The sequence below is a fragment of the Malania oleifera genome, chromosome 5, assembly GCF_029873635.1.
Source record: "Malania oleifera isolate guangnan ecotype guangnan chromosome 5, ASM2987363v1, whole genome shotgun sequence".
NCBI classification, from domain to species: domain Eukaryota; kingdom Viridiplantae; phylum Streptophyta; class Magnoliopsida; order Santalales; family Ximeniaceae; genus Malania; species Malania oleifera.
This window is the reverse complement of record NC_080421.1, coordinates 62,946,935-62,971,121: the sequence shown is the minus strand read 5'-3', so window position 1 is coordinate 62,971,121 and position 24,187 is coordinate 62,946,935. Positions and strand designations below refer to the sequence as shown.

Below are 24,187 nucleotides of genomic sequence, written 5' to 3'. Positions count from 1 at the left end.
TGAGCATTCAGAATTTTGACTCGTCGCATTCATAAAAAATGCTTCAGCAAAAGCTTCTGCAAAGTTTATTCAAGAAAATGGGAGTGACAGGAAAACCAATTGGCAGTTGGAAGAACCAAGCAAGGGTTTAAACAAAATCTAATTACTCATCAAGTTCCGGGGCTATCAATGGTGAGATGACTTTTGCATTTCAGTTTCAAATTCTCTTAAACTGCTAACAACAACTTCAATTTTTGTTGATAGCAATTCAGTTTGCTCCTCCACATTTTTCAGAAATTTAATTAACTGGTCCCGATATTGTTCGCATAATTGATCCTGGTGCTCCAGCTCCATAGTGAGTTCTTGGAGTCTCCTATCCTTATTATCCTACAGGGGAAAAAAAGAAGGCAAACAAAATGACTTTGAAAAGTCATCACAGAAATTATATAAATGTAAGATTTTCAAATATGCACTTAAAATCTACGACAAAAATAACTTTTGCTCCCTACACCAATGAATGAAATATATTGACCTATGACAGATGTATTGGGAAACAGGGTCCTAGCAAAATTTAATAATCAGACAGTGTGCTCCGAACTGATTGCTTATTGGGACCTAGCACAAATTAACACCATAAGATAAAGTAGCAAGGCCTGACTCACATGTCCACCTGAAGCATCATCAAAGATGTACCGCACACTCAATTCTAGCAGACCAAACTAGACTTAAATTAATCCTCAGACCTGAAACAACCTAAAATATCTGCATTTCCAAAATCACATTGCTAGAACCTTGAACCCCATATTCCTCCTTGCCCATCCCCTCCCAAACCCCAAAAGCCTGCTGATTCTTCCCCCCCTACCAAAATAAACACAACAGAGCTAAATACCACACTCTACCACTCTTGGCTCATTATCGAAGCCACGAGCCTGCAAGAAACCACTGCCAGATCAGACACCACAATTTCCCTGGCCTGACAGCAGTGAAACGGCTAATGAATTAGGCCTTTTCTCCATCTTTTATACACAACTAGCACTGGATAATAAAGATTAGTCTTCTTCTGATATTGTCCCCTGAAAATATGGCTTCCCAATTCTCATGCCACTTGCAAGCAAAGAAGGCGAACTTTTTGGGAGTTACTGCTTTCTGAACAGCCCTTCAAGGTAAATGCATGGCACATTGTCACAGATGAGATAGTGATAAGACTCAACCAAGAATTTAGCAGTTTTGCCTCCCAACCACCTTATCCTATCTTTGTAGTTGGCGCAAATTGTGGTTCTATAAAGCATGCCCAGGCTGCAGAAGGTTAACCCTGCTGCTCCCCCTTCCAGTCCTGCACCCCTACCCTCTGAAAGTCATACCCTTCAACCCCATTCTCCCCACACCATTCTTCAACACACTTTTGAAAGTTTAAACCCAATCAATAGCATATTGTGGTTGTACGTCTGCTTGAATCAATATGATCTTGGAGATTGCTATATTATGTCCCATATCATCTTGTATTAAAGACATGTCTTAAGGAGAGAGAACAGCACCATTCTTTTAACTCATTTCTTAAAATTTAAACCCAACAAATAGCATATCATAGTTGCATTTCATTCTTATCTGGTGATATGATATTAAAGCTTGCTCATATAGCCTTACAATATATGTATAAAATAAGAAAAGAAGATGATTTCATTAGAAAAGAAAGAATATACAATGAGGAGAATAAGATGTCTCCTATTCGAAAAAATAAAATAGAAACTGAAGGCTTGCCAGTCCTGCTAAATTTTTGAAAAATTCACTCCTTCAAAACAACCAGCAGCAAAACACCAAAGCGAGGCCAAATTATAAATCAAATCCAATAACAAAGAAAAAGTCAACTTTTCCCCCGTAAAATGCGCACATTTTTGTTCCAAGCAAATTCCTCACAACACTGAAAACCGCACATTTCCACAATGCAGAGGCATCTTCACTCTAATCAAACCTTGAAAATGATGTGGCCAACAAATCCCATCAATTCCAGACAAACTCAATGCTATCCAAATAAACTGAAAAGCTTATTCCAAATTTTCCAAGCAAAAGCGCAATGCAATAAAAAGATGAGGTACTGCTTCTGATCTATTAAAACATAAAAAACACACATCTGGAGATAGTGCCTTTGGAGGTTTCCGGCTGTGCAACATATTGTTGGTGATTTGGTGTCAACCCTATTAAGAACAACCAACCAGATACTTTTATGCATATTACAACTAGTGAAACGATCAAAAGTTGATTTACAAGAATAAATGTCCAAAGAATATGAGGACCAAGAAAGACTCTTTCCTTAATAGAAGACAACAATTCTCCAACAATAACAAAGAAGAGAGCTCCTCCACCCCCTATCATTAAGAGTTGTACGAAAATCGAAATCCTAAGACATAAGATCATCAGATATCAAAAAGGAAGAAACAACATCATTTCACCCCAAGGACAAACGATAAAGACAAGGAAAGGAGATGAATAATGCAGTATTACCCATCCAAGTGTCTTCCTAGAAATGAATTCAAGAGCCTTTACCCAGAACGCAGAGTAAGGAAGGTAGATGGGTTAAATATGAGAGTACACCTTCAATGGCTCTTTGAAGAGCATTTAATTCCCAAATTAGCATTCCACCCATTCACATGCAACCCAAGGAAACCACCATAACCATTTAGGCATTAGAGAAGTGTTTTTCTAAACGCTAACCGATGCCCAAACCCCCATCCTACTTTAGACCTACACACAATTTCCCAACTGAAAAGTGATCCCTCTTCTCCCATAACTCCAGACCAAGGAAATCTCTCAACAATTTCCCAATTTTACTAGCTATTCCCACAGGAATTCTAAATACACAAATAATAGAAAGCAATACAAAAATGACAAGCCTGAATAAGAGTAATGCAACTCCCAAGAGAAGATAAAGTAACTTTCCACCCATCTAACTGCTTAGACACCCTCTCCACCACTGCATCCCAAAAACCCACCCAACCTAGCATTAGCACCAAAAGGGACTTCTATATGAGCCAAGGGCCAATCCAGAATACCACAATCAGCTGCAATACCAACTCCCTAGATATACTAGAAAGTAGATTAATGGCGGCAATCCCACTCTTCCCCAGATTAATTTTTAGCCCAAAAACCTTTAAAGGAGAGTAAGAACCTCAAGTAGGATTGTCTTTGATCAGCTAAGAAAAATGTAGGGTCACAAGGGGGGACACAAAACACCCCCTCTATCCACTCCAAGCCGACTAACGAAACCCTTATCGAGCACCCTATCCACCATTCTGCTCAAAAATCAACAAACAATCAAAACAAGAATGGAGATAATGAATTCCCTTGTCTAACACCCCTTGATGCCCCGAAACCACAACTTAGGTTCACCATTAAATATAGCAGAGAAAAGAATGCATTAGACAAGCAACCACTCATCCAATACCACCACCTCTCACCAAACCCCTTCCTAGCAAAGATCTTATCCAAAAAGTTCCAACAAACCCCATCTAAGCTTTTCCAAAATCCAATTTAAAATAATTTCCTTCTCATTCCTCCTACAAACATCCTCCACAATCTCATTAGCTACCAAAATAGCGTCTACATTATTCCTACCCCCACAAAAGCACATTGAACCTAAGGAATAATATCACCTAACATTACACTTGAGCTATTTGCTAGTGCTTTAGCAATAATCTTGTACACACTAGTCACTAAGCTAGTAGGTCGAAAATCAACAACCATAATAGATATACTCTTCTTAGGCAACAAAGTATGAGGGTGGAATTAATAATTTTACACAAGACTCCATTCCAATAAAATTCATTAAAGACCATCAACAAATCCACCTTCATTAGATCCCAATAATCTTAAAAGAATGCCATATTAAAACCATCCGGTCTCAGAGTACCAAAACATAGTTTTCCCCACATCCTCCTCCTCAAAAGGTCTTTCCAGCCAAATCACTTGGTCTCTAAAAACAGGTTCCAATCCAAACCCTTAATCATAAGTCCACAAGCCTCCTCGGCGCAGAGATTCAGATTTATATATATGTGTGTATGATCTCATTCGCAATCAAACGAGGATCAGACATAACCTACCCTCAATCCCCCCCCCCCCGGGTAAAAAAAAAGACCGGAAAAAAACTTTCGAATCCCCTTATAAAAGTTTCTCATCTTCTAATTACCCAATTTATGGAAAATTTTTGAATTGTAATCTCCATCTATCATCCATTAAATTTTTTATTTCGCCGCCAACTCCTCACTTCCTTAAAAATCATATCCTCTAACTCATTCAAGCCTGCTTATCCTCCTTTCTCTTCAAAAGACTTCCTCCTTCCTCTTTAGTAAGTAATCCAACTTGGCCAAAATTCTAGCCTTCACAATCCTAATATCCCTAAAAGCCTTAATATTTCTCTTCTTCAAAGCCTTTTAAGACTCTTAAGCTTCCTTATGATCCTAAAAGGCTAAAACCTTCCCAACCCCTCTCCAAATTCTAACTCCAAGAATACCTAACCAAAGAGGAAAAGGAATCATGATCAAGCCACGTAGATTCAAACTAAAAAGGAGGGAAAAAGAATCATGATCAAGCCACATATATTCAAACTAAAAAGGAGATAGATGTCATTTAACCTTGCTAGACTCCAAAAAATCAGATGAGACACCGTTCTAGACAAAACAGCTGGTGAAGACTAAAAATTCATCCTCCCAATCACCACAAAACAAAAACCTATAAAAGGACTAGCAAAAGCCACTGACCAAGAGTGTAATGCATTATAAGGAAGATCCCTCAAACCAAAATCCCTAATAAATGTATCAAAATTCTGCATACCTGAGGCAATCCTCTCTCCCCTTTTCCCCAGAAAAGCTTACTACATTAAAATCCCCACCTAAAGTCCATCTAGGGGAACAACAACCAAAAACAAAAAAAAAACATAAAACACCAAAAATAAATGTGTGTCTAGAAGGACCATAAACACAAGTGAATCACCACTGACCGCTACCTTTGACATCCCAAAAAAATGAAAAAAAAAAAAAAAATACAACTAGGCTATCAAATCTAGAAATGGAACGAGTATCCCAAACAATAAGAACCCCATCCCCACCCCTCCCCCCCCCCCCCCCCACCAAAACCGCCCCTAAAAGGGGAGAAACTCCCACTCCTTACACCCACCCTCCCAAGTACTCTCGATTACCTCCCAACTACATTCTACATTAGTTTCTTGAAGGAAAACAATGTCAAAAAAATGCCTAACCAAAACTTCCCTAATTACCTGTCTCTTCCTAACATCCCTTATAGGGTCTAAACCCCAACATTCCAACTAATAAACTTAATATCACAACACATTTCCCCCCTTCCCATTACCTTTTTTGTACCACCCCACCCCCCCTCCCCCCCAAAAAAAAAAAAAAAACAAAAAACAAAAACCCCAATATAATTGGTAGATGTGGCTAGCTTATTCAATTCTTTCTAAACCCTCTTTTTCAATTTTTTTTTTTTTCCCTCTTACAGGTTTTAGGTCTAACGCCCACCTTAAATTCTTTCCTTAAAGACTCCACTAACTTGAAACTTATTCCCTCTCTACCCTCCTCCCCCCAACACAGGCACACTAATGGACTTAAAACGAAGACTCTTCCCATATTAGAAACCTCCCATTGGCATAAGACACTATTAGTAAATTTAGGATTGGGAAGAATACAATTTTGGGAACTAAAAGTCTCTTGATCCTCCAATGGAAGCTCTTTCACATTACCACCCACTCCTTTACCAGAGATGGGATCACCTAGGATATCAATGGGACTATTCTCAAAATAAAAAGGATAGCCAAGGATCCCTTCTTTGTTTACTTGGAAGTCACTTTCTTCAAATGGCGAACACAAACATGTGCTTCTTTAGAGAGATTATTAGGGTTATCCTCCTGTTCAACCACCAACATGTTCCCAACTCAACTTGATGAATTGAACTTCCCAAATCAAATTGAGGGATTGTAGACATATTTGGCATATTATCATCTCCTAACCCATTTTCAACTAACAACTGGCTTAACAACGAAACTTTTTCAGATTCACACACATGCCCCATTTCATCTTTTGACTCAGATGACAAGCTTCTGCCTGTCTCAATATCTTCATAGGACTACAATAAACCCCTCAAAGCAAAAAAACTAAGATAAAGCTTGCTATTCAGGAATACTTGTCTTCATAAAATAGTTGTTGGGCTGCTTAACTCTTTCCTTGCAATTTACTTCCCTTTGTGGAGACTAAATATCCATTAGTGGTTGTTTCTAGCTAATTCTCGTATTTTCCCTTTACTCTTCAGCAATAAAGCAAGACCCCTCTAATTCTTCTTGGGCCTCTCATAAGTTATCTTCTCCATCAGCTACAATGGGCTTGGCCAAACCCAGCTCAAATTCTAACCTGCCCCTTTGGGCTTTAGTTGCCTGTTTCATAGGAAGTACTGCCTCTTATTTGGCCTATTAACCAAAGGTCCAACTTGGTTAAACCCATTTAGTTTATAATTCAAATTAGCCCACCTAGCTCACAAAAAGAACAGTACCTTTCCCTAATTATTAGCCCTTGAATCCCTATAGTTTCGAGTGAAGATTTTCCTAGTGATACTCAATTCCTTTGCCAGAGGTTTCCCAAGCATATCATCTTACAAAACTCCATACAATAGCCTTCGAAAAATGCTCAACCTCCCTCCATTATCAACAACTCTCTTAATGCTCATTGAACCACATCAGCTCATCACAAATTGAAAACCACATTCTTCTTCGCTTCATTTTCTAGCTTGATAGTAGTTCTTCCCTTCAAGCTTGGGGAAGCATCCACCGCCCTTTCGCATCCCTCGGGAATTAAACATATTAAATATGACCTTTCACTCTGAACTTCACTGAACATAGAAACCAACCCCTTCCATTCAACTATAACTTCAAACTACTAAATCTTATAGGCAGCCTGAAGATTTTGCCTCCTAAATCCTTACCAAAACAACAAAGTCCCAATCAAAATAAGATTACCTACCTTAAACGCACTGAAATTTATCATTTCTCAACAGTAGTATTGACATATGCTTTCCATGAATTCAGAAATGTGAATGGAAAGATAGCCCAATCAATGTTGAATGCCTTCCTATAGGCTTTAGGAGCATAATGATAACCCATACTAACTCACCAGTGAATGCTCCTACCCTTTACTAACTATGAAAGCCCACATTCACTTAATCAAGATGAAAAACAACCCAGAACATTCCTGAAGATTATCGGATACACTATACAGTTTTGGTCCAATAATAATAATAATAATAGTCTTAGGACATAGTAGAGTAGTTAATAACCTTCAAGAGTGGACAAAATAAAAATCAAATTCATTTTTTCCCTAATCAGGAGGGTAGATTGAGTAGAGCATGGAAGGATTGTCAAGTTATCCTAGAAGAAAGTCAAACTACACAACATTGGTCCCTAGTTACTAGTACTTAGATACATGCATAATGTGAAAATACATCACTATAAAAGAACTAGGTGGAGAACCTAATGGAGAAAATGTTTTAAAATTTAAAGTTAAAATGATAAAATAAGGAAAATGAGCTATAAAAGATAATGTTGATAAAAATGCTACTTGGAATAATACAACTAAATATGCATAATGTGAAAATAGATCACTATAAAGGAACTAGGTGCGGAACCTAGTGGAGAAAATGTTTTAAAATTTAAAGATAAAATGGTAAAGAAGGAAAATGAGCTATAAAAGATATATTAAGAATGATGTTAGTATGTTAAACAGTCCATGTTGTTTGAAGATGATATTGTCTTGATATATGAAACTAGAAGCAGAGTAAAACTCAAGCTGGAATTATGGAGAGAGGTATTAGAATCCAAAAGTCTCAAGATAAATAGAAGTTAGACAGAAAACATTAGTTGTAGTTTTAGTAGTTGTTATTAGAAGGGAATATTTTAATTTAATAATAAAGTGGTGTGTATGGGGATATTATTGTCCTTCATATCTTTTTAATACTAATAACATACAGAGAAGGGCCAAGCTGGAGCTGTACATAACCCCAGGACTGCCAACTGCTGGGTTCTCCCTTCCCCCTCTTCATTTTTTTCTTTTTTTAGTAAACAAATAATTATATTAGAAGAGAAAAGAAGAAAGATGAAAATAGGAAAATAAAACAAGGAGAACAAGAAGCCCTCCCTTTACAAAAAGTAAAAGAAAACCAGCTACAGGATCGCAAAGAAACAAACAACTCAATGAAGCAGAGCCAACCAATCTCACTGTAAGTCTCCCGCTCGCTGCAAGTCTCCCGTCAACACCCACAGCGGCACAAGTAAACCAATCTATTCCAAAGCAAGTTGTTAGGATTAGCCACAGCTTTAAAGATTCTAGTATTTCTCTCCAACCAAACACGCCATTTATAGCTATAAGACTGCACCACCACAAAGTTTTCCTGTCCCTTCCCTTGCCAAACCCCCTAAACATAATAGTACAAAAAGCTTTCTATATGGAGGGCAAACCCAGTTTTCACCAAAGAAACCAAATAATTTTTCCAGATAACCAAAGTGAAGGGCAATGAAGAAACAAACGCGACCAAATCTCCCCACTTCTTAAACAAAAGACAAAAAAAGGCCTTAGTAGGTCTTCTCTTTTGAAGCAAGTCATTGGTGTTGATTTTCTCAAGTATCGCAGTCCAAATAAAAGCTTTTTATTTTTAGGAAACTTTAGCTTTCCAAATCAAAGAGTACAAGGCAAAAGGAGCAACATTAGGATCAAAAAAGAACATGGGAGAGAATTCCCCAAAAGGATCTAAGCCCCAAACCCTTTTATCACTCCTTAAATGAACTAGAAAAAAATCAAGCTAGTTGGTCAAGAGAACCAACTCATTAATCTCTCTCATTAAGTCTCCCAAACTGGAAATCTCAAGAATGCCCATCCTCTTGCAAAAAGAGAAAATCAGAAAGCAAGGTATCCTGAATATTTGATAACCGAAAGAGATGAAGATATGCAAGAGCCAAAGGGGCCTCCCCCACCCAAAGGTACTCCCAAAAATGACTTCTCTCCCAATTACCCTCTTTATACTGGACATTAGGAAAAAAATAATGATATCCGAGATAGAAACTTCCAAGGGCTTGAATAAGTAATACTAATTCCAACTTTAGCATCTCACCCATTATGGATAAGGCCAAATTTATTGTGAATTACTTTATGCAAAAGAGAATTAAGTTCTAAAGGAAAAAGCCATAACTATTCCCCTGTTAAAGACATGTTTTTGGATGCCAAACACAGAGACTAAATCCTCCCACCCTTTTAGACCTACTCACAACATAACCATTTCTCCTCTTTTCTTTTCTTCACTCCTTTACTTCTTCACCTGCTCTAACCCTGATTGCTCTATTTTCATCATTAAATATTCAATATATTTATTATTTCTCACATGGTATGGGAGCAATAAACACATTCGAATTTGAGAGATCTTCTCTATAGTTGGAGAGTCATTTAAGCTTTTTCTTTTTTCTACATTTCAATTGTGTGCATCCTTTTTTGGGGGCTTTATTTGGTTGGTTTGTATTCAAAATGCGGGTCAACGCATGTGCACTGGAATCTGATGCTTCGATGGGGGTGGCAATCCGAAAAATTATTTTCGCACCTTTATTTGTCTTTGAGAAATACTTACGAGGAACAGTTCATGCAGGATTTGGAAACCATCAATCACAAGATGTCAAATTAGCACTTGGACTCATATAAGTGAGAGGTATGGACTGGTTTTGCCTAATTATGTGGGTCCCACATTTTTTTTTTAGTGAGCCAAACTTCACTTGTATGGGTCCAAGTGCTAACATGGCATCTTGTAAATGTAATTGGTTGATTCCAAATCATATGTGGAAGAAGCCTTCCTTATAAGTATTTCTCTTCATCTTTTATGTTCTATGGAGTCACCACTAACCCCTAGGTGTGGCTAGGTCACCTAATTTATACAAATTGATTAGTCTCTAACTAAACCTAGGACCAAGGAAATGATAGTCATGGCCTACGATACCAGAACTCCGCTTGTGATGCACTTAATGTCCTAATTTTTTCACACACAGTCTGTCCCAAGCCCGAGTAAAGGAGGAGGGTTGCGCTAGGTAGCTGACTGCCAACGTAAAATTTGTCAGATCGCTATGATATGAATCCTTATAAATATTTGCTGGGATAGGATTAGAAGACCTAAGTCTAAAAGGGGTTAGGGCTCAAGAACATGGAGTCTTGAAAAATGGCTTTGGAAGTTTCCCTTGGAGGATGACTCCCCTTGGCACATGGTAAATAGAAGTAAATATGGTCCTCTTCAAAATAGGTGGGATACCAGAGGAAGTGGTTGTGCTTCTAATGCTAGTCCTTGGAGATTCCTTTCTCAAATAGCCCATTTATTTTACCCTCTTACTCATTTTCAAGTTGGTAATGGAAATAGCATTTGTTTTTGGAAGATATCTAGGCAGGTGAGGTTTCGTTGGAGTCTTTACTCTTTAGTTCCCCATCTTTTTAGATTGTCTAAGTTACACAATTCTTTGATTATTGATATCTACAATTTGGAAGGGGCCCCTCTCTCTTAGGACTTTCATTTTTTTAGGAATCCCAATGAGAGACGTTGATGATTTAACAATTTTATTGAGAGTGCTGGAATTTTTTTCGCCCATGGTGAGAGATTACTTGAGGATTTGGGTAAGGAATTCCTGTGGTTCTATTTCCACTATATCTTTTTTCTCTCAAGTTATGAAATCCTCATGTTTGTGTACATTTCCTTTGAAAAATTTTATATGGAAGGCAAAGGTTCCTTTCAAAATTAAAGCTTTCATTTGGACTTTGGTACTTTATCAACTAAATGCCAATGATTTGTTGCAGAAAATAAGGCCTCACAAAGCTATAAGTCCAAATATATGTATCATGTGCCATGACTCAAATGAAACTATCGACCATCTATTTTTGCATTTGCACGATGGCTAAACAGCTTTGATTTTTTTATTTTTTTCGGTCTTTGGTGAGGCTGCAGTTTCCCAAGGACAGTTGAAGCTTTTCTACAAGAGTGTTACAGAGGTTTCGGGAGAAAAAAGGAAGAGAGGATCCTTTGGAGAAGTGTTATCCTTGCTCTCCTTTGGACTCTTTGGACAAAAAGGAATGCAAGGATTTTTAATGGAGCCAACCTTCCTTGCCTCCTTTGGGATAGAGTGGTTTTCCTTGTGTCTTCTTGCGCTTATCCTTTTGGGTTTTTTTCAAGGTTTACTTTGGCCAAATCTACAAAGAACTAGAGGGGACATTATTGTAATTCTTTTGACCTAGAAAGAATTATTGTAATTCCTTGTCCTCCATCTTTATGCAAATTCTTCTCTTTCTTGTTAAAGAATTTCTTTATTTATAAAAAAAAATACATGATTTAGAACTAAATATGAGAGTTATAGTGTATTCCCAAGAGGGGTGGTGAATTGGGTATTTGAAAATTCTTTCTAGGTCAATTTATCCCTATTTTAATTCCACAATCAGTATAACACAACCTATGATTTTTCTAAACAAACATGAATCCCACAAATAATAATGTATGCAAATATTTAAAATAATTATAACATTCAGCACAAATTGAACATAAGCATACAAGTGCGGAAAGTAAAGTACAGAAATTAAATAGAGTAGGGAGCACAAACACAAAGTTTTTAACGAGGTTCAGCAACTCCTGCCTATGTCCTCGCCTTGGGCAAACCACCCAAGGATTCCACTATCCACTCCTTAAAACTGGGACGGAGCTTCCCATTATAATCCGCTTCTTACTAGGGCGAAGCTTCCCTTTACAATTCGCTGCTTACACGAGGTGTAACTACCTCTTTACAATCCGCTGCTTACACGAGGCGTAGCTACCTCTTTACAATCCACTGCTTCCACACGAGGCGTAGCTACCTCACCACGGTTCACAATCCGAACTGCAAATACAAATGATATAAGGAATGAATTTTTCATACAATGAAATGCTTCTCAATAAGTTGAGTTGTACAATGTAAAAACCTTAATGCACTCTCAAATGATTAATAAAATTTGAAGCTTGGTAGAGTAAGGATATTCCTCTAAAAAATATTTTTCAAGTAAAAATGAGAGAGTGGAATGATTTGCTCAAAGCTACCTTGTAAAACTCAAAATATTTTCTCCAAAGGATTTTTCAAAATGAAGAGTAGGAGAAGAATATTTCTTCAAGATTGACCTTTAAAAACAAATAGCAAAAAGGCTCTCAAGCAAAATATATGGAAGAGAATATATGCTCAAGCCTTACTTGTATAACCCAAAAGAATTTCCCCAAAAGATTTTCAAAAAGAAAGAGTAGGAGAAAATAGATTTTGATCTTTAAAGAGAGTATAAAGATGAATAAGAATGAAAGAATTTTCAACAAGGCTTTCCAAGTGTCTCTCTTGTCCTCTCCAAGTGTATAGACTTGGTATTTATAGGCAAATTGGAGATATAGCCGTTTTATGGCCGTTGGGGTATTAAAATATGAACAAATTTGAAAACTAGCCGTTTTTCGGCCGTTGGGGCTCTTTTAGCGCGGACACCCTTCAATTTTTCAAGCATAACTTTTTCTGTACAACTCCAAAATGGACTTTCTTGGTATCAACAGAAAGCTAAGAGAAAATCCCACAACTTTCATGTTGAACACTGTTTAAAGATAAGGAGTTTTTGCTTGATAAAATCGCTCATCAATGAGACGGAAGAAACATGAAGGGAATTTTTCTGCTGCGGACACCTTTCAGTATTTTGCACATAACAATGCAACGGAAGAAACATGAAGGGGTTTTTTGAAAAAAAAAAAATTATTTTGGAAAAAATGTTTTCATGAAAAGTTTATGCCCCTAAGGTCAATCTAAGGTCTTGGTCATTTTGTGAGAACATCAATTCAAATCATATGATTATGCATGCACAAATTGAAACCTAATTACTATTACAAATTAAAGAATAAATAAAATCTTCATGCTTTTACTCCTTAATACTCCATGGAATATCCCATAATTTGTGCTCAATTAGGTACTCATTGGCTTCCATTTTGCATCCCTCATTTGCGCCTTCTGCATCATAAATTTGTTCAAAAAATAAACGCAAAAATGAGATGTTGTGGCTTGTCATAATCAAAATAGGAATTGAACTCAAAAAATCAACAATCTCCCTCTTTTTTGATGATGACAAACACAGAAGCAAAATTGGGATTGCCTGACAAGGCTCCCCTTACAAAATGCATAATTTAAAATGATATTCAATAAAGTTCATATTCACACATGAAGACTTTAGAAATTTCTAAGTTGAGCATTTGAGATCAGTTTAGTTTAATGTGCAGTTTATGTTGAAGCTGATTTAAAAAATATTCAGTTAAGCACATTTATCATTTTTCATTTTGTAATTAACAAAAAGGCAAGAGGATGCAATATATATGATAGTTTTACTCCAAATACTTCTCCCCCTTTTGTCATTAGCAAAAGGGCTAACAAATTTCTTTAATGATAAGACCATTTAAAAATAAAGCCCTTGAATTTTAAAATTTCATGACACACAATTGATTTTAAGAACATTACAAAAGCACATGTCATGATGCATTTAAGCTTACAAATTTTGAAGCAAGAGAACAAAATGGAAAATGATAAATGTGCTTAACTGAATATTTTTTAAACTAGCTTCAACATAAACTGTACATTAAACTAAACTGATCTCAAATGCTCAACTTAGAAATTTCTAAAGTCTTCATGTGTGAATATGAATTTTATTGAATATCATTTTAAATTATGCATTTTGTAAGGGGGAGCCTTGTCAAGCAATCCCAATTTTGCTCCTGTTTTTGTCATCATCAAAAAGGGGGAGATTGTTGACTTTTTGAGTCCAATCCCTATTTTGATTATGACAAACCACAGCATCTCATTTGTGCGTTTAGCCATTGAATAGATTTATGATGCAGAAAACGCAAATGAGGGATGCAAAATGGAAGCCAAGGAGTACCTAATCGAGCACAAATTATAGCGTATTCCATAAAGTATTAAGGAGCAAAAGCATGAAGATTTTATTTATTCTTTAATTTGTAATAGTAATTAGGTTTCAATTTGTGCATGCATAATCATATGATTTGAATTGAAACTCTCACAAAATGACCAAGACCTTAGATTGACCTTAGGGGCATAAACTTTTTCATGAAAACATTTTTTCCAAAACAAGTTTTTTTTTTTCAAAAAACCCCTTCATGTTTCTTCCGTTGCATTGATGAGCACATTTCTCTATCAATAACTCCTTATCTTAAAAAGTGTCCATCATAAAAGTTGTGGGATTTTCCCTTAATTTTATGTTGATACCAAGAACGTTCAATTTGGAGTTATATAGTAAATGTAATTTGCAAAATACTGAAGGGTGTCCGCAGCATAAAAATTCCCTTCATGTTTCTTCCATCTCATTGATGAGCGATTTTATCAATCAAAAACTCCTTATCTTAAACAATGTTCAGCGTGAAAGTTGTGGGATTTTCTCTTAACTTTCTATTGATACCAAGAAAGTCCAATTTGGAGTTGTATAGAAAATGTTATGCTTGAAAAACTGAAGGGTGTCCGCGCTGAAAGCGCCCGAACGGCCGAAAACGGTTAGTTTTCAAATTTATTCATATTTTAATACCCCAACGGCCATAAAATGGCTATATCTCCAATTTGCCTATAAATACCAAGTCTATACACTTGGAGAAGACAAGAGAGACACTTGGAAAGTCTTGTTGAAAATTCTTTCATTCTTATTCATCTTTATACTCTCTTTGAAGATCAAAATCTATTTTCTCCTACTTTTTCTTTTTGAAAATCTATTTGGGAAAATTCTTTTGGGTTATACAAGCAAGGCTTGAGCATATATTCTCTTCCATATATTTTGCTTGAGAGCTTTCTTGCTATTTGTTTTTTTAAGGTCGATGTTGAAGAAATATTCTTCTCCTATTCTTCATTTTGAAAAATCCTTTGGAGAAAATATTTTGATTTTTACAAGGTAGCTTTGAGCAAATCATTCCTCTCTCTCATTTTTACTTGAAATATATTTTTGAGAGGAATATCCTTACTCTACCAAGCTTTAAATTTTATTAATCATTTGAGAGTGTATTAAGGTTTTTACATTGTACAACTCGGCTTATTGAGAAGCATTTCATTGTACGAAAAATTCATTCCTTATATCATTTGTATTTACGATTCGGATTGTGAATCGTGGTGAGGTAGCTACGCCTCGTGTGTAAGCAGCAGATTGTAAAGAGGTAGCTACACCTTGTGTAAGCAGCGGATTGTAAAGGGATGCTTCGCCCCAGTAAGAAGCGAATTGTAATAGGAAGCTCCGTCCCAATTTTAAGGAGTGGATAGTGGAATCCTTGGGTGGTTTGCCCAAGGCGAGGGCGTAGGCAGGAGTTGCCGAACCTCGTTAACATATCTGGTGTTATTTCTCTTTACTTGCTTTGCTGTGTATGCTTGAATATTTTACTTGCGCAATTTAAATTTCAGCTGCGTTCATAAATTCATTTCATTATCTTCTTTAAATTGACCTTGGGTTGTGTAATATTGTTGTGGATAATTGACCTAGGGGAGAAAAATTTTAAAATACTAATTCACCCCCCCCCCCCCCATCTTGGCATTACAGTAAAGTCAACAAAATACTATAAATCCAGTACATTACCAGTGGGTAAATAATGTAATATAATAACCATATTAAACATATTCATATCCAATTAATATAAACGAAAAAAATTTTAGGATTAAAAAATGAAGAAGTATCAAGAAAGGGTGAGAATATACAATCTAGATGATGATATACAACATCTTCAAAAAAAAAGAAAATCAAAACAACAACAACAATAACAACAAACAAGCCTTAAGAGTTAAGTCCCACAAAGTAGGGTCAGTTACATAATCCTTTTCGGCCAATTAATGTGACCATGGACAATTTCTTTCAACAAATTCAAAGCTATTAAATCCTTATTATATCATTCCAAGTTATTTTAGGTCTACCTCTACCCCTTTGACTGCCCCTCACAATAACTAACTCACTCTTCCTTACTAGCACACTATGTGGCCTACGTTGCAAGTGCTCCAAACCATTTGAGTCGTCCCTCCCTTATCTTATCTTCTACAGGAGTTATGCCTAACTGCGAATGTACCAACATTATACCGCACATCCATCTTAACATTCCAACATTATACCGCACATCCATCTTAACATTCTCATTTCGGCAACTTTTACTTTTTGGATATGTTGTTTCTGAGTCGCCCAACATTCTAATCCAGAGAGCATAGCTAGTCTTATAGATGTTCTATAAAACTTCCCTTTTAATTTTAAGGGTATTCTACGATCACACAACACACTCGAAGCATTTTTCCATCATCTACAAACAACATATACCATAGAACCTCATTTTGGATGCTCCTAGTCAATTCATCCATCACTAAAACAAAAAAGTAAGGGCTCATAGCAAATCCTTGATGTACACCTATTGTGATTGGAAATTCTCTAGTCTCACGTATATTCCTAACACTAGTCATTACTCTGTCGTACATATCCTTAATGACATCAATATACCTACTACATACACCCTTTTTTTTTTCTAAACCTACCATAAAGCTTCCCTAGATACATTATCATACGCTTTATCTACGTCAACAAATATCATATGCAAGTCACTCTTCTTTTCCCTAAACTTTTCCATCAATCTTCTTAAAACATGTATAGCTTCTTTAGTAGATCGCCCAAACATAAAATCAAATTGATTTTCTATGACCTTCATTTATATCCTTAATCCTTTCAACTACCCTTTCCCACAGTTCATTGTGTGACTTATAAGTTTAATTCCACCATAATTATTACAATTTTGAATATCTCCTTTATTTATATATATGTGCATTAAAATGCTTTTTCCTCCATTCGTCTGGCATTTTCTTAGTTTTTATAATATTTTGAATAAATTAATTAACCATATAATTTCGTGATCACCTAGGCATTTCCAAACCTCAATTAGGATGTTATCCAATCCTATAGCTTTTCCATTTTTCATCCTTTTTAGTGCAAGCATAACTTCGTTGACTCTAATTTTGTGAATAAATCTCATATTTTTAGCCTTTTCCTCATTTGTCAATTCTAAGTTTAAGCCTTCTACTTGGTTTTCATTAAATAGCTTACCAAAATAACTTCGCCATCTTTCTTTTATATCTTCTTTGTTAACCAAGAATATATCATCCTCATTTTTTATACACTTTACAATACTTAAGTCCTTACTCTTTCTTTCTCGAGCTATAGCAAGTTTAAATATGTCTCTTTCCCTTTTTTGTATTTAATCTAGCATACAAATTATTAAAAGATCTATGTTTAGCTTCACTAACAACCTTTTTTGCATCTTTTCTCGCCTCTTTATACTTTTCAAAGAATTCCATGTTTCTACACTTTTGCCATGTTTTATACCAAATTCTTTTTGTCTTTGCAGCTTTTTGGACATCTTGATCCCACCACCAACTTTTTTGCTATTCAAGAATTTTCCTCTTGATTCACCTAAAATCTCTTTTGTTGTCTTTTCAAAAATAAAAATAAAGAAAAAATAAAACTAAAATTAACCAAGAAAACTCCTCTTTAAGCCATTCCCACCAAAATTCATCAAACACTTCAAATTTGCTAATTCCCTCTAACCCTTCTTCACCTTAGATTACCACCATCAAGCTGAACTTCATTTCCACCCTACCAAACAATTGAAGGCTCAATTTATCCAACAAAATCTGAGTTTAAAGGTCCTTCTTAGAAATCTCTTGAACTATGGTATGCAATACCCCATCACTACCATTTGCTATTTAACCATATGATCATCTTCGAAAACACTAAACCCCTTCAATCCTTCCATTGGAAGCAGCGACTCATAAGTTAAATCCCCAAGACAATCAAAAGAAGAGTAAAAAATATAGCTATGCTCATCCCTAATATTGTCATATAGTAAACCCCTATCACATTCAAAATCACTAATGAGTAATGCCTTACATTATCATCACTGGAAACATCCGCCACTTTTTTTTTTTATCCTTGCAGATGCTATCCCTCTCCACCAATTGGCTCCTCCATTATACTAAAAACACCTTCTGAATTTCTCTCAATAACTTTTTTTTGTTTTTTCATGAAAAGAATCTCAATTTTCTTCAAAATGTTTCTTCATTTTGAAACCTATTTGCACTTCCTTTCGGCGAGGATAAACCTTTTGACTCTTAAAATTATCTGAATTTACTTCCTTACCAGAAGTATTTCCCTCCAAACCAGCAATAATACCTGAATCTCATCCTCACAAAAATTATGATTCTTAAAGGAACCTTCCCCTTTTCATCACAGTAGTCCTCCTGGTGCCTGCTAACGATCCTCTCCTCTAAAGAAAACTCTACCTCTAAAAAACTAGTTGATTTTTTAAAAACTAACATTTCTAAATCTGTCTCTTTCCCTCTTCTATTTCCAAAACAGCTGCTTCTATCCTCTTGGCCACCATGGAATTGCTGAGCATTGCACTGCCGGGTTATCTTCTATCTTCTGCTCACAGGCCTGATCAAGTCCGACCACCTCTGGAGCTTTTAAAGAATGAGTTCAGGCAAAGATATCTTGGGCTCTAAAAAGAATAGGATTTTGGCCCTAAGCCTCCATATCCGATAGGTTGTTGGGCACAGGATAGGGAAGAGGAACATATAACAGACCAGGAGATTTTGATAAGGTGCTCTTAGGGCAAGCCTACCACCTTTGGACAACTAGTTCCATTCCCAACCGCCTAGCTTCCTCTCAAATCTTTCAATTATGGGGTCCCAAACCCCTTTGTCTTTGAATTTAGCTCCAAAAGAGAAACCAAAGTAGGTAATTAGAAAAGCTCCCAGCTTCCAACCTAAAAGGCCTACAAATGGAGGCTCCTCAGTGCTGCCCCCAACAGAAGTGAGTACACTTTTCCCAAGTTCACCTTCAAACCTGAGAAGAATGCACCTAAGATTTAGGATTTGTTCAGGATCTTATTCACAAAAAACAATGATGCCATCCGCAAAACGAAGAGAGGCTTTCATTTCCCTCCCATCATTCCAATACTATGATATTTGAGAATGCCTCCTTCAGTAGCTTTATTCAACAAGAAATTCAACACTTACATTACCAAGATAAACAATAACAGTGAGAGGAAATCACCTTGCCTTAGACCTCTATAAGCAAAGGGCAGCCATTGATGAGAACTGAATATGTTGGGGTTGTAATGCATTGTTGGATCCACTACCGAAGCTCCCCAAAATTCATTCTTCTAAGAAGTGTAGGAGAAATTTCCAATTCACATGATCAATTGCCTTCTCCATGTCAAGCTTAAAAGCCACCCCCTTTTCCTATCCTTACTACAGTTATCTACTGCTACATTTTCTATAAGGGCACTACCAACTTGCTACAAAAACATGCTGGTGCTGGCCAATAACTTTTGGAATTGCTTTTTAAGCCTCACAGCAAGGACTTTGGATAGAATCTTGCAGATACTACCCACAAGACTGCTTGGGCAAATGTTCTTAATGGTGCAAGCCCCAATTTTCTTAGAATCGGGGTAACAAAGGCGGAGTTAATGCTACCATTAAATCTGCCTGTTCAGTAAAAATCATCAAAAAATGTTGATAATCTCCTGCTTAAGAAGTCCCCAATCTGCTTCAACAGAAAAGTCAAAAGTGAAACCATGCAGGTGCTTTATCCCAATTACTATCCTTAATGGCTTAATAAATTTCCTCCTCATTGAAGGGCCTATAAAGCCACTGTGCTGGGGAAGGATCCAGCTGTTGAAACATGAAAGTGATGCCAATTACTGTCTGTCTCCAAGTCTCTGCTTCAGCAGAAATCACAAATGCCATCTCCGATATCCTCTTCTTCAACAAAAATCCCCCCTCAATTTAAATTCTAGCCAAAGTGTTGAACCGAGCATTTGCTGTTTGGTGGAAGAAACTAGTGTTTCAATCCCCGTCTTTAAGAGCCCTGGATTTCCGTAACCATTGTTTAACCAAATCACCGAACCCATCATGCTTGAGCCATGTATTAAAACTAGATATGAGTTGGCCCCCACTTAATATCTCCTATATCTAACAAAGTTGTTCAAGATAGGCCTTGGGAGAAGATTGTGAGTAACCTTAGGGAAATATTTTCCCCAGTCTGTGGAGATTAAGAACCTATCGATCCTACAAAATGAGGGAGTCACGGAGTTTGGCCACACATGAGGGGAAGATCAATGAGGGCATTCAAATTGATGAAATCAAGGCACTCTTTCATGCCAGTGGTCTCCAAGGTGCTTCCACTTCTTCCATTAGGATGTAAAACCATTCCCTTGATGATCCAAGGGGAATCCCAATTATCTTTAACCTCAAGGAGCTCATTCCAGCTGTCTGGAGGGTCCTTCACTTGGACCATAGACAGTGATGAGAATCCACTTGAAATTATCTTCCAGGTTCTCAAACAGGCAGGAAAACAAAAAGGAATTTATAGAGTGATCCAGCATCCCCACCACTTCATCCTTCCATAAAATAAGAATACCTCCTGCATCTCCAGCAGCTCCAAGGAAAATCCACCAGCAGTGCTTTTGTGCCCCCATAAGCAGTTGACATGATCTTATTTACAAAATCAGTCTTGGTTTCCTGTACGCATGCAACATCTCCTTGCCATTCCTTGAGAAAAGATTTAATCATAGCCCTTCTTGAACTATCATTAAGACTCCTCACATTTCATGAAATCAGTTTCCTCACCATAGTTTCACCAAAATAACCTAGCTACTGCCATCCTCCACCAACTTCGAGATCCCTCCAATCTTGTCAAAAATTTACTTAAAACTCAAATCATTTGAGTTCCTCAATAGCATCTTCTTCCTACTGCTGCCCACTGGTTTTTCATAGATAAATTTCCCTTCTTCTCTAGTTTTTTTTTTTTTTTTTTTCCCCTATTTCTTCAAATAGACTCAGGGCCCTGTCTTCAAAGCCTTCAAAAGACACTCCAATGGCTGTGCTTCTGAAGCCCAATCAGAAACCTGGTCCTTACAACAGTCACTGCTAGTGTCCAGTCCTTCTATCAACCTCAATTCCAGGGGGAAGGGGGACTGTCCTGCAAGTCATTGTGGCATGAATTGGGGGCTGGAACTAAAGCCAGGTAATCTTCATCCTCCTGATATTTCAAAGACTCCAGATTGGACTGCCAATAAGGTTTTTAGACTGCATGAGATGATCCTGCAGAGGTAAGAGCCCCAGGCTTGCTTGAGAGTAGGGGTCCCAAAGTTGGCAGGGACCTTAAGAGAGTTGGCACCAGTTGGGCCTTGATAAGTTGAAAAGGAATTGAAAGAATTGTGGGGGCAAGACAGCCCACTGGGTGAGGCCTGAGGGGACAAAAGCCCAAAGAGAAAACTCACTTGACTCGACACTGACAGAGCCCAAACAGAGACCCATCCGAAGATCCTGGGGAGCTTGGAAAGGGTTTGGGTCTTTTTGTGAGCCTCGAGCAAAAAAATTTTAAAAATGATCGTTGGTGACCAGTCCCTTATTGTTCTGCCTTACGACAGGCACGAAGGAGGTTACCTCACTCGTCTTCTCCATCCTTTATGTGTGAGACTTCTGCAAACTTCTGAATGTGAGCCTCAAGGTATTCCCACAGTAAGAGCAAGAGCACTCAACCCATGGACTTGAGTTTAAAGGTCAAGGCAACTCTGAAAGAAGAGGACCCCTCACTAATCACCTGTCACGAGTTAAATGAAGTCTCCTTCAGCCCTTTCGCAAGATACCTTTGGTTTCCATTCCAGGTTGGGAATAACTCACCTCCCAAATCCACAGCTGCAGAGGAGATTTTGTGCCAACCCAACATACCAGAGCCCTCTGGAAATATATTCCTCCAACCACCAGCATTAATCTCCGTTAGGACAAGAAATTTACTGAACCTGCTTTCTTTAAGTTGAAGCACCAACGTTTTATCCTTGTTCCATGTGCAAAACCAAAAAGAGGACACAGGTCCCTCTTTTCAACTGATCACAAATCCTCCCACATGACTAGGAACCACCGTACGTCTGTACCTTGTCCACCTCCAGGAAAACAAAGAGCTTCCCGGATCTATCGAATTCCATAAATTGTTGAGGCAAAATTCAAACAGTAAACAGGACACCTTAAAATTCAACATGACGATGACAATGATCAGCCCTGAGTTCTGTGATTTTTATCGCAAGGAATTTCTTCTCACCACCGACAAGCAATTTGTCAAGCAAAATCCTTCAGCATCTTTGCTAATGTATGCTTCAATTAATGTATCAATCCAACCAATGGATCTACTAGGTCAAATACCAGAAACATTCTCAAAAGGAGAACGGGTCCACAGAACTGTCATAGGCGAATTCTGCAGGGTCTAAAATATCATATGATGGATGCATACAGTCCCAACCAGAGATCAAAGAAAATTTTCTAGGCTTTTATTCACCACCTCCATCTGCCCATAAGCTCTTCCTAAAGTTGCTCATGAACTTATTATCAGAAACAACGGACGGTGGTATACTATGTAACCACACAACCACATGATAGCAAATTTTAGCAACTCAATAGGAATCAAATGCTCTACTGCATGGAATAAAATGTGCAATCTTTGAAAACATGTCTACTTAATCCCACCATTTCATTGTTAAGGACAAAAGAAGGTTATTTGCTCCCTCCAAAGAAAACTAGACAAAACTATTGCTATATTCCTAATTCCTATTTTCTAGGTCAAATCATTCACAGCCACAGAACCAACAATATAAGATTGAGTAAATTTCGTACGGTAGGGGGAAGGGAATTCCAGTATATCTGCCTAAATATCTAGATAAATGGGGGTGGGGGGAAGCATTTTGAGTCACTAAAAAAGTTAAGGATAAAATAAAAATAACACTCAATGTCTAATTCTCAAAAATTAAGCAATGTAAATGATAGGCAAGCTTACTATCAACAAATTGCTCTTTAATATTAACATATTAGAAAAATGAAACAAATTTGAAATTTAATGGTCTAGGAATATAAATTAAATGAATCAAGAAGAGAAAAACTCATTTCTGTGATTAAATAGCCAAAGAACTCACCATGGCATTACGGGAGGGATGGCTGGAAACAATCAGTGGATGAGTATGATCTTTTACAAATCTTGTAACAACCCATTTACCAGACTTATTTACCTTCACTAACATCATTGCCTTGCAACCTTCTCGGGTACTAGGACGCAGCTTTCTACCTGGCCCAGATGCATTCTTCATTTTGACATAAAAACCCTGCTTATTACACGAAAGTCTGCGTGAAAGAATTCTTTTATCAACTTCTGAACGACGACATTGATCAATACGCATGATAAATCCTACACGTCCGGCATACTCATCATAGAATTTCTTAGCGGCATCTTCAGAATCAAACTCCATGCCAACATATGGTTCTACAACTGCACAATCTTCAGATGCAATCAATTCCCTTCCCATGGAACCATCCATCATTCCAGCTCCCCCATCTAAATCCACTGTCATGCAACAACAGTCCTATTACCCTCAAGCCCACAAATATTTCTTTTTCCTCAATATTCAAAGTACAAATGATTCACACACACCAAGATAAGAAGTTCCTGCTTCCAATCTGCTACGCAGCAAACTACAGCAGCAGACAACAACTAACTTCTGAAACATTTTTCAAGCGAGAAAATTTTCGCAACTAACATTTTTACCTTTTGTTTCAGTGGAAAATCTTACCACGGAAATTGTTTATGAGAAAAATACAGAATTGGACCAAAACTACAAACTAAAATTCGAGGATTGAAACATAAACGAACTTACTGGAAAGGATCACTGTGAACGTCCAATTCGAAGAGACGCTGGACTTGGATTACACGAGGGCGAGTACCGGAGGCTCACGAGGTGGGGATTAAAAGGTTTACCTTTTTTTGATTCCTTAATTTCACGAGACAGATTTTCTTCTTTTCTTCTTTTACTTTTTTCCCTGTATTTTAAGTCTTGTACAAGCAAAACTCGGACCATCCAGTCCAACCAGTGAGGTTCGACGAGAACCGGTCCTAGAATCGCTCTGGACAGATTCCCAAATTGAAAATGAGAAGAACTGATACAGACGGTTCAGGCTAAACTTGTTTTAAAATTCTTATTCCTTACATTAAAAATACATATTTGAAAGTCCAGCAGCTGCAAAATCTTGCCCTGA

At 37.2% G+C, this 24,187-nt stretch overlaps 1 protein-coding gene across 3 annotated transcripts; it reads right to left on the bottom strand.

Annotated features, from left to right (window-relative positions):
- Nucleotides 1-24,115, bottom strand: LOC131155746 (protein FAR1-RELATED SEQUENCE 5-like). 3 transcript variants are annotated; one of them, XM_058109125.1, is made up of 4 exons: nucleotides 23,809-24,058; nucleotides 23,586-23,626; nucleotides 23,074-23,498; nucleotides 1-366 (listed from the first exon to the last, which is right to left on the bottom strand). In XM_058109125.1, exons 3-4 carry the CDS (start codon nucleotides 23,473-23,475, stop codon nucleotides 166-168), a joined length of 603 nt encoding a protein of 200 aa, XP_057965108.1. In that variant the 5' UTR covers nucleotides 23,476-23,498; nucleotides 23,586-23,626; nucleotides 23,809-24,058; the 3' UTR covers nucleotides 1-165. The 3 variants fall into 3 exon arrangements, with proteins under 3 accessions (XP_057965108.1, XP_057965106.1, XP_057965109.1); XM_058109123.1 differs by lacking the exon at nucleotides 23,586-23,626 and having other exon boundaries at nucleotides 23,809-24,115; XM_058109126.1 differs by lacking the exon at nucleotides 23,586-23,626 and having other exon boundaries at nucleotides 23,167-23,498; nucleotides 23,809-24,074.
- Nucleotides 24,116-24,187: the final 72 nt, after the last annotated feature.